General features: G+C 46.9%; 1 protein-coding gene across 1 annotated transcript in view; it reads left to right on the forward strand.

Annotated features, from left to right (window-relative positions):
- The window catches only part of TTC4 (tetratricopeptide repeat domain 4), a 28877-nt gene extending 17826 nt beyond the window's left edge, over positions 1-11051 (forward strand). Inside the window, exons 8-10 of the mRNA XM_017869396.1 lie at positions 1232-1313; positions 5028-5110; positions 9832-11051. Coding sequence (XP_017724885.1) covers positions 1232-1313; positions 5028-5110; positions 9832-9934 — 268 coding nt within the window. The 3' untranslated portion in view covers positions 9935-11051. The remainder of the gene's footprint in view (positions 1-1231; positions 1314-5027; positions 5111-9831) is intronic.
- Positions 11052-11643: the final 592 nt, after the last annotated feature.

Genomic DNA, 11643 nt, shown 5'->3' on the forward strand with positions numbered 1-11643 from the left:
ATATATATATATATATATATATATATATATATATATATATGTATCTTGTGATTTCATAGGGTTAATGCATAGAATGAGTCTAATTGTAAGACAATTTTTTTGTACTCTTTTTTTTTTTTTGGAGACCAGGTCTCACTCTGTTGTCCGGGCTGGAGTCCAGTGGTGTGATTATGGTTCATCACAGCCTCCATCTCCCAGGCTCAGGTGATCCTCCTGCCTCAGCCTCTCAAGTAGCTGGAACCACAGGTGAACACCACCACATCTGGGTAATTTGTTAATTCTTTGGTAGACACAGAGTCTCTCTATGTTGCCCAGGTTTGTCTTGAACTCCTGGGCTCAAATGATCCTCCCACCTCGGCCTCCCAAAGTACTGGCATTACAGGCGTGAGCCACTGCACCCGACCAGAAATGTTTTTAACCCTGAATCTGTTTAAAGAAAATTATGTCAGCTGGGCACGGTGGCTCACACCTGTAATTCCAGCACTTTGGGAGGCCAAGACAGGAGGATCACTTGAGGCCAGGAGTTCAAGACCAGCCTGGCCAACATGGCAAAATCCCATGCCTACTAAAAATATAAAAAATTAGCCGGGCGTGGTGGCACATGACTGTAGTCCCAGCTGCCTGGGAGGCTGGGGCATGAGAATTGCTTGAACCTGGGAGGTGGAGGTTGCAGTGAGCAGAGATCGTGCCATTGCACTCCAGCCTGGGTGACACAGCAAGACTTTGTCTCAAAAAAAAAAAAGAAAAGAAAATCCTGTCACTCAGGTGCAGAGCTCACACCTGTAATCCCAATACTTTGGGAGGCTGAGGCAGGAGGATCATTTGAGCCCAGGAGTTTGAGACCAGCCTGGGCAATATAGGGAGACCCCCGTCTCCACAAGAAAAAGAAAAAAATTAGCCAGGTATAGTGGCATGTACCTGTAGTCCCAGCTATGCAGGCGGCTAAGTTAGAGGAATTGCTTGAGCCTGGAAGTCGAGGCTACAGTGAGCTATTATGTCACTGTACTCTAGCCAGGGTGACAGAGTGAGACCCTGTCTCAAAAGAAAAAAAAAATATGTCATAATAGGACAAGTGATACATATGCACATTTTGAGTATTGCTGTCAAATGGGTTAAGCCTGCATTTCATGTTTTATACATGCTAGATAACTCTGAATTAGTGTCTGGGGACTGATGTGGGAAAATTGGTCATGAGTTATTGATACCCAGAAAGTACACGTTTTATCCTTAGGTTTATTGATCATCTAATGGTGATGTTTGGTGAAACACCCTCTTGGGACCTAGAGCAAAAGTATTGCCCTGATAATTTGGAGGTAAGAGAAGTTTTATTTCGTTCCTCTATGGAATTAATTTTTTTTTTTTTTTTTTTTGCGGTGGCGGGAAGGCTGGTAGGGGGGGAGAAACTGACTGCTTTATTTTTTTTGGAAATTATAGTAAAATATACATGACATAATATTTACCATTTTAACCATTTTTAGGTATATAGTTCAGTGGCATTAAGGACATTCACATTGTTGTGCAACTATCACCACCAGCCATCTCCAAAACTTTTTTATCATCCCAAATTGAAATTCTAAGTACTTCATATAAGTGGAATCATACCGTATTTGTCCTTTTATGTCTGGCTTATTTCACTTAACATCATGTCTTCAAGTTTCATACATATTGTAGCATGTGTCAGAATTTCCTTTTTTTTTTAATTTTTGAGACAGAGTCTCACTCTTTCACCCAGGCTGGAGTGCAGTGGTCTGATCTTGGCTCACTGCAACCTCTGCCTCCCAGGTTCAAGCAGTTCTCCTGCCTCAGCCTCCTGAGTAGCAGGGATTACAGGCACGTGCCACCACACCCAGCTAAGTTTTGTATTTCTAGTAGAGATGGGGTTTCACCACATTGGCCAGGCTGGTCTCGAACTCCTGACCTCAAGTGATCCGCTCATCTCGACCTTTCAAAGTGCTGGGATTACAGGTGTGAGCCACCACGCCCAGCCAGAACTGTCTTCCTTTTTATTTGTTTTTTATTTTTTGAGACAGAATCTTGCTCTGTCACCTAGGTTGGAGTGCAGTGGTGCAATCTCAGATATTGTAGCGTTGCCTCTAGGGTTCAAGTGATTTTCATGCCTCAGGCTCCAGGTAGCTGGGATTACAGGCATGCACCACCATACCTGGCTAATTTTGTTTGTATTTTTAGTAGAGATGGGGTTTTGCTATGTTGGCCAGGCTCGTCTTGAACTCCTGGCCTCAAGTGATCCACCCTCCTTGGCTTCCTAAAGTGCTGGGATTACAGGCGTGAGCCACCATGCCCAGCCAGAATTTCTTTCCTTTTTAAGGCTGAATAACATTCCATTGTTGGGATTTTTTAAATAAAAAATCATAATTTCCAGCATAAAGAATTTTCTTTTTCTAACATTTGAGAGTAGGATGCCAACTGATGTCCCATCACCCCTGAATACTTTAGTGTCATTTCCTACACAAAAGGACATTTTTCTTTATAATACCCATATAGCTATCAAAGCAGGAAATTTACTTTAATTTACTGCTACCATCTAACCCTCCATTCGGGTTTCACAAATTCTTGATAGCAAAAGGGTTTTGTTCAGAATCACTACTGTATTTAGTCATCATGTAGCTTTAGTCTCCTTTGGTATGGAAGAGCTCCTCAGTCTTTCCTCCACTTTTTTTTTACTTAAAAAGTTTGTATTCATATTTTTGTGATCATGTGACTCAACTGCAGTACACTTTCTTGATCTTAACACCTTTGAAGATTACAGACCACTTATTTTGTGGAATGTCTGTCAGTATGGGTTTGTCTCATGTTTCCTTCTGACTAGATTTGGATTATACATATTTGTTTGTTTGTTTTGAGACAGAGTTTTACTCTTGTTGCCCAGGCTGAAGTGCAATGGTGCGATCTCGGCTCACTGCAGCCTCCGCCTCCAAGATCCAAGCGATTCTCCTGCCTCAGCCTCCTGAGTAGCTGGCATTACAGGCATTCGCCACCATGCCCAGCTAATGTTTTGTATTTTTAATAGAGACGGGGTTTTGCCATGTTGGCCAGGCTGGTCTCAAACTCCTGACCTCAAATGATCTGCCCGATTTGGCCCCCACAAAGTGCTAGGATTACAGGCATGAGCCACCGCTCCTGGCCTGGATTATGCATATTTGGCTGGAATATTACAGAAGTGATGCTGTATTCTCATTGCACCTATCAGGTGGTATGTGATCTCTCTTTGTCCCATTACTCATGATGTTCTCTCTGATCTTCAAATTTGTTTCTGTGTCCTTTTGACTCTTGTCTATTTTTTAAGTGGTTGGTACACAGGATGTTCTAGGTTCAAATTGTGCTTTCCTTGCCCCAGCTCTGGAATCAGCTATTTTTTCCCGAGGAGCCCTGGTTCTTTCTAGTGAAGAATGGTATTTAGAAGCTGAGAACTCTGTGCAATAAGTGTATTGATTAATACAGTGGGGGTAGACAGGCAAGCTTACTGCCTCAATGCCTTCTCAGTGCCTCAGCTGAGGAGTATGTGTGTGTGTGTGTGTGTGTGTGTGTGTGTGTGTGTGTGTGTGTGTAAAACCATGATGTCTCATTGGTATCTCCAACTCTAATCCAACATCCACAGGATTTTTTCTCCCTTTCTATATATGTAACAATGACTTCTTCTTTTTTCTTTTTCTTTTTTTTTAAATCTTCTGTTACTAGTAGAGATGGGGTTTCACCATGTTGTCCAGGCTGGTCTTGAACTCCTGACCTCAAGTGATCCGCTCATCTCGGCCTTTCAAAGTGCTGGGATTACAGGTGTGAGCCACCACACCATAGCCTGGCTCTGTTGCCCAGGCTGGAGTGCGGTGGTGAGATCTTGGCTCACTGCAGCCTCAACCTCCTGGGCTCAAACGATCCTCCCACCTCAGCCTCCCAAGTAGCTGGGACCATAGGCATTTGCCACCGTGCCCAACTAATTTTTGTATTTTTAGTAGAGACGGGGTTTCACCATGTTGCCCAGGCTGATCTTGAACTCCTGGACTCAAGTGATCCACCTGCCTCAGCCTCCCAAAGTGTTCAGATTACAGGCATGAGTCACCATGCCTGGCCTGACTTTATTATTCTTAATATAGTTATTTGTTTGATCAGTTCCCCTCCTGTCATCACTGCTGGCCCCTCTCCTATGTGGAGCCTTCCTCACCCTACTTGGACTCTCGACTCCACATGTTAGGCTACTGCCCCCGTCCGTGGTGGGTTGCCTATCCTCACCCTGCATAGAACTTCTGACCATCCTGTACTGCCTCAAACGACCCTACATGGGCACCTCCTCATCCTGCTTGGGCCTCTGACCCCCCACGCAAGGCCAACCCCCTCCCAGGAGTGGTCACCCTTCTTACCGCCTAGTTTGGGCCTTGTATACTGCCCATAATTAGTTTTGTCCCCCAATGCATGGATAACCCTTCTTCACCCCACCATCGGCCTCTGACCAACCCCCACGCTTGGACAGCCATCTTACAAGGGAGCACTTCTTCCCCTGCTCAGGCCTGCTGGTCCACAGCATGGATGCCCTTCTCCACTGGTCTTGCTCTGACACCCTCTGCAGCTTCCTGTGCAGACGTCTTCCTCACCCTGCTTGGGCTTTGACACGCTGCCCAGACATCCTTCTCACCTTACTCAGGCTCTTTTCTGCTCTGAGCCACCATAGCTTTCTCCTCCACATACCTGATGGCTTTAGTCTGAATTGTTAGGGAAAGGAGGGCTACATAGGCCTGGCCCTGAGTCTTGACTCTTCTGTTTACTAGCCGGGTAATGTTGGCAAGTTGTTCTCCTTCTCTGAGCCTTGACTCTGTCTTTGGAAGATGGAACTGATAATAGCCTCTCTTACAGTGGCATGGCGGGGACTAAATGCAAAGCACCCAGCTACACAACCATATAAAGGAGGCATTCAACTGCTAACAGTTGCCATCTTTTAAATTTTCCCTGGGCTTAGCCTTAACTAAGGCTGCCAAAGCGCTTTATCTCTGACTCTTGCCCTTCTGTTAATCTTGCAGGTCTACTTTGAAGATGAGGACAGGGCAGAACTATATCGGGTGCCTGCCAAGAGCACCTTGCTGCAGGTTCTACAGCACCACAGGTGAGTTACCTCATGGCACTGAGTAGACTGGGAAAGATGCTCAGTGTATTAGTCCATTTTCACACTGCTGATAAAGACATACCTGAGACTGGGCAATTTACAAAGAAAAGAGGTTTAACAGAGAACTCACAGTTCCACATGGCTGGGGAAGCCTCACAATCATGGCAGAAGGCAAGGAGGAGCAAGTCACCTCTTATGTGGATGGCGGCAGGCAAAGAGAGAGCTTGTGCAGGAAAACTCCCTTTTTTTTTTTGAGACAGAGTTTCGCTCTTGTTGTCCAGGCTAGAGTGCAATGGCGCGATCTCGGCTGACTGCAACCTCCACCTCCTGGGTTCAAGCGATTCTCCTGCCTCAGCCTCCTGAGTAGTTGGGATTACAGGCGCCTGCCACCACGCCCAGCTAATTTTTGTATTTTAGTAGAGACAGGGTTTCACCATGTTGGCCAGGCTGGTCTCGAACTCCTGACCTCAGGTAATCCACCTGCCTCGGCCTCCTAAAGTGCTGGGATTACAGGCATGAGCCACCGCTCTCGGTCAAGAACTTCCATTTTTAAAAGCATCAGATCTCGTGAGACTTAGTCGCTATCACAAGAACAACATAGGAAAGACATACCCCCATGATTCAGTCATCTCCCACCGGCTCCCTTCCACAACACATGGGAATCATGGGAGCTACAAGATGAGATTTGGGTGGAGATACAGAGCCAAACCGTATCACTCAGGCACCATCCCAGGAGTACAGCCAGGTTCTGATTCTGCTGCTGATTGATTGCCTCATACTCCCCTCCCTTCTGCCCTGAGCACAGAGGTGTGTGAGACAGCAGCCATGGAGTCTAGCCTGGCCCATTAAACTTAGCCATTAGTCAAACATGCTCTAGTGTGATGATAGCCCACTGCACCACAGCCATAACACTCCAGACCAGGGGAGATAAATGGGGCTGGTCTGAGAATGGAAAAGCTGCCTCGCTTTTTGTATATGAAGGCTGCTAGGGTGGCCTTCTTTTTTTTTTTTTTTTTTTTTTTTTTTTTGAGACAGCATCTCGCTCTGTCACCCAGGCTGGAGTGCAGTGGCGCGATCTTGGCTCACTGCAACCTCTACCTCCCCAGGTTGAAGTGATTCTCCTGCCTTAGCTTCCTGAGTAGCTGGGTTTACAGGGGCCCGCCACCATGCCTGGCTAATTTTTGTATTTTTAATAGAGACTGGGTTTCACCATTGTCCAGGCTGGTCTCAAACTCCTGACCCCGGTGATCCACTCACCGCCGGTCTTCCAAAGTGCTGGGATTACAGGTGTGAGCCATCACACCCAGCCAGCCTTCCTTTTCCTAATTGTACCTATACCTATATCTCCTGATGCTCTTTCTTTCTTTTGTTTGCTTTTTCTTATTTTTAATTTTTTTTTTTTTAATAGAGATGAGGATTTGCCATGTTGGCTAGGCTGGTCTTGAACTCCTGGGCTCAAGCAATCCACCTGCCTCAGTCTCCCAAAGTGCTGGGATTAGAGGTGTGAGCCACCACACCCAATTTAATTTTTTTTTTTTTTTTGAGATAGAGCTTCACTCTCTCACCCAGGCTAGAGTGCAGTGGCATGGTCTTAGCTTACTGCAGTCTCTACTTCCTGGGTTCAGGTAGTTCTCCTGCCTCAGCCTCCCGAGTAGCTGGGACTACAGGCATGCACCACCAAGCCCAGCTAATTTTTGTATTTTTAGTAGAGATAGGGTTTCACCATGTTGGCCAGGGTGGTCTCGAACGCCTGACCTCAAGGCATCTACCTGCCTCAGCCTCCCAAAGTGCTGAGATTACAGATGTGAGCCACCACACCCAGCCCCCCAAATTTTTTTAAAATTATTTTTATGATAGAGACGGGGTATCTTCTCCAGGCTGGTCTTGAACTCCTGGGCTCAAGCAGTCCTCCTGCCTCACCCTCCCAAGTAGCCGGGATATCGAGTGCATGCCACTGTCCCGGCTCCTGATACTGTCATATGAAGAGAGCATTGGCTCTTGAAGTCAGACCCATCATCATTGACTGGCTGTGTGACTCTGAGCACACGCTGCCTCTGGGACTGCCGCCTCATCTCTGGAACGGAGTCATACATGCTTACACATTTCTCAGGTATTTGAGAGCCAGTGAGAGGATAGGAGTTGAAGTGCTGTTGTGAACTGCACAGGGCAGTCCTGCTATAGGAGGGCATCTTTGTCATTAGCAGTGGCAGCAAGATGGATTTGGCAGTTGTCTCAGAGAAGCTGTGAGGTGTTCCTGGGCTATAAGGGAGTGCCTTCAGCAGATCTGCAAGTTGACTCTTGGACTACTTTTCCTTAAGCTTTGACCAAAGCAAAGAAGAGAAAAGCAGATGATTTTGCACTTAAGCTAAAAGAGCCCAATGTATTAGTGTAAAGAGAATGGTTGGATGTGGTAGGAAATGAGGCTAGAAAGCTAAGTTAGGGTCATACATCTGGACGCGGTGGCTCACTCCTGTAATTCCAGCACTTTGGGAGGCCGAGGCGGGTGGATCACGAGGTCAGGAGATTGAGAACATCCTGGTTAACATGGTGAAACCCCGTCTCTACTAAAAAAAAAAAAAATTAGCTGGGTGTGGTGGTGGGTGCCTATAGTCCCAGCTACTCAGGAGGCTGAGGCAGGAGAATGGCCTGAACCCAGGAGGCAGAGCTTGCAGTGAGCTGAGATTGCACCACTGCACTCCAGCCTGGGCGACAGAGCAAGACTCTGACTCAAAAAAAAAAAAAAAAAAAAAAAGAAAGCTAAGTTAGGGCCATACAAGAAGGCCTGAATGCCCTGCTAAGGAGCGTAAACTTTATCCTGATTGTGGTGTACACCAGGGTTGATTTTTTTAAATTAAAAAGATTTTAAAAGATGTACACAATAGGCTGAGTACAGTGGCTCACACCTATAATTCCAGCATTTTGGGAGGCTAAGGCATGAGGATCACCTGAGCTCAGGAGATCATCCTGAGAAACATAGCGAGATCCTGTCTCTACAAAAAAAATTTTTATGGTGTTGTGCACCTGTAGTCCTAGCTATTTGGGAGGCTGAGGTAGGAAGATTGCTTGAGCCCAGCATTTCGAGGCTGCAGTGAGCTATGATCACACCACTGCACTCCAGCTTGGGTGAGAGTGAGACCCCATCCTCCCACCACACAAAAAAATTACAGAGTAATGTAAAGATTTGAAGTGTACTGTCCAGTGGCGAGGCCTGAAGTAGGAGGAGGTAGATTAGAAAGAGGTTTAGGAGGCAGATTGGATGGGAGCTGGTGTAGTGTTGAGTGATGTGATAGGGGTGTCCAGCTAGTCTTAATGCTTTGGCTTTGGCTTGGTAGGCAGGAAGGAAAGGTTTTTCCAGATCTGATTGATACCTTTGGTGGTGTTTTACTCTGGTCCCAAATCTCTCTTCTTCTAGTTTGTAGACACATTTTTTAGCTGCTCATTTTCTCAGTTGTTAGCAAATTACCCAGAATTCTTTAAAGGCCTGTGTTCTGCCCTACCCCAGAGGAGAAATCTAAGTAGAAAGCAGAATGAAGGCCAGGCACGGTGGCTCAAGCCTGTAATCCCAGCACTTTGGGAGGCTGAGATGGGTGGATCACGAGGTCAGGAGATTGAGACCATCCTGGCTAACACGTTGAAACCCCATCTCTACTAAAAAAAAAAAAAATACAAAAAACTAGCCGGGCGAGGTGTCGGGCGCCTATAGTCCCAGCTACTTGGGAGGCTGATTCAGGAGAATGGCGTAAGCCCGGGAGGCGGAGCTTGCAGTGAGCTGAGATCCGGCCACTGCACTCCAGCCTGGGCGACAGAGCCAGACTCCATCTCAAAAAAAAAAAAAAAAAAAAGAAAGCAGAATGATGCTTGGAGGAAACCAGATTCATGCTTCTCAGAAAATGTAAATGCTGTTGGAAGTTACTACCTTTAAAATTATTGCCATAGGCAAGAGCCTACCCGGGACTGGTTTCTGGCAACTTCAGACCCTAAACTGGGTGGAGCTACAAAATAGACCCTCTGTCTCAAAGCAGGCACACTGAGCAATGCAACGCCGCTATCCCCGGGAGGCCAAAGCCCTCCCTGCCTCTCCAGCCTGCCTCACTCCTTTTGCTTTGTGCCCTAGCCACAGCAAACGTTCTGATTACTTGCGCCTCCTGGCTTTTGCTCCCCAACCCCCATAACCACTCCTTCCCCAAATTAAAGCCAAGTTCAGACATGGCATCTTCCAAGAAGCCTTTTTTGATTCCCTTCCTCATAAAGGGAACCGTGCTTCCTTGGGATAATGCTGTGCCTCACAAATGCTTCTGCAGTTGTACCTTGCTGTCATTAATTGGTTCCTCATCTCCCTCCCCTCCAGGACTGAATTTGAGAACAAAGATGATGATGTGTGGGTGTTTGTTTTTTAATCTCTGTGTTTTCAGCATAGGGCCTGGCTTACCACTGAATGCTGAATGAATGAATGAATGAAACCATGCTTTATAGTTTTATTTCATATTTAGCCACAGACATGCATGATGCCAGAGGACTGGCCTAAAGGTTCTGGCAAGGTTGTAAGGATGAGAATGTCATGCTAATTTGCCAGATTTATGAACAACCAAATAACTCTGCTAAACTTGCATTTTCATGTTGACTCCCATCGAAAGGCTCACCTTGAATGTTGTTAGGAAGGTGCATGGATGGTTAAGATTGTAATTAAATTAACACCCTGTCTTTTGTTGTGTTCATGGCAGGTACTTTGTAAAAGCCCTGACACCAGCATTTTTGGTCTGTGTAGGATCTTCTCCTTTTTGCAAGAATTATCTCGGGGGGAGAAAGGTGTACCAGATACAATGACCGAGCCAGGGCCCCTGGATCTCCTCCCTCACCCTCCTCTGCTGGGAACCTAGCACGCCTGAATCAGCTGGACATACTGCTGGAGTCCAGTGCTTTATTTCTGTCACCCTGGGGATAGTCCTTCCTAGCATCATGGTAGGGGAGGAGCCGCTGGATTCCCCAAACTGCAGCCTCTCTGGCTGGTCTTCACTTTCCTCAGTTGATGTAAAACTGTGTGCCTTGGCCATGATGGCCCTGGACTCCATCTCTGAAGGGACCATCTGCCGCAGTTACCACAGCAACTGACCTGAGCAGCACCCTGGTCTGTGGAGATGGACTCAGGATCCAGTGACATGATTCTGAACTTCTGTGGAGTTTGACACCTTAGAGAAGCTACCCCTCAAACTGCACATATAGACACAAACAATGCATAGAATTCCAAGGCTTTAAAGCTGAGAGACCCTGGCCTCAAGTTATTTCATGAGCACAGAGGGGAGCCATGTGGGGTTGCTGCAGATGCCTTGAGGCGAAATGAGGGCAGGAAAGCCACATCTTGCTCAGCATTTACAAAGACCATGTAAACTGAGATCCTTGGTACCCTAAAAAGATTGCCAGTCTTCTTCATCTTTGTCATATGGAGGACTGTGACAGACTTGGACAGTGGCCTCTGAGTTCCTCTACAATTTTAACATTTTAGGATTTTGTCTTTTAAACTGGAAAACCTTCTAGCATGTTGGGTTGGTATAGGGTATATTTTTGTCTGCAGCTGTTTGTTGCCCCGTTCCTAAGAGGAGTTTATCCATCCTCACCTGTAGCTGTGTGACTTCCTGCAGTGCCCTCACCCCATCCCCCCGGGAGAGGGTACTTCCCTGCTTCCGATGCAGAGGGATATTCGCAGGCATGAGCTGTCCTGTGTCTGACAGAAGCCTGAAGAGTCATGTGTGGTTGGCCCATGCTCTTCCCTCTGCTGTGAGAACACATTTCCCACAGAGGAGCCGTTCCATGGAGCCGAGCTACAGCAACTGGCCTGCAGCCACTGAGTGTCACAGGAATGAGAGAGCAGTGTTTGCTGTAGTAAGCAGTGAGATTTGGGGGTTGGTTGTTACTATAGCAGAGCTAATGCATCAGTAAACTGAAACCAGCTGCTGTCCTTAAAGTGGACTAATTTGAGGCTGGGTGCGGTGGCTCATGCCTGTAATCCCAACACTTTGGGAGGCGGAGGCAGGTGGATCATCTGAGGTCAGGAGTTAGAGACCAGCCTGGCCAACATAGCAGACCCCATCTCTACTAAAATACAAAAATTAGCCAGGCGTGGTGGCAGTCTAATCCCAGCTGCTCAGGAGGCTGAGGCAGGAGAATCACTTGAACCCAGGAGGCAGAGGTTGCAGTGAGCTGAGATCGTGCCATTGCACTCCAGCCTGGGCGACAAGAGCAAAACTCTGTCTCAAAAACAAACAAACAAAAAAGTGGACTAATTTGGAGTTTTGCGTAGTGTGCCTCACTGTCTTTGAAAGGAAATTGGCTGTGGAATATTTACAAAGAACCATGCAGCTTCCAGATGCCGGTCCCTGTCTGTGGCTTGTGGCCAGGAAGCTGAAGTTCAGCCTCCTTCCTATGCCTGGTTTTGGCCACTTAAGTAAGGACCTGAGGACCAGTTGAGGGCCTGGTTTTGGTAACTTAAGGGCCTGAGGACCAGGAGGCTGATGGACGTGAGGTCCTCTGTGCACTCT

Source organism: Rhinopithecus bieti, unplaced genomic scaffold (assembly GCF_001698545.2).
Source record: "Rhinopithecus bieti isolate Rb0 unplaced genomic scaffold, ASM169854v2 scaffold_4916, whole genome shotgun sequence".
Classification (NCBI taxonomy): domain Eukaryota; kingdom Metazoa; phylum Chordata; class Mammalia; order Primates; family Cercopithecidae; genus Rhinopithecus; species Rhinopithecus bieti.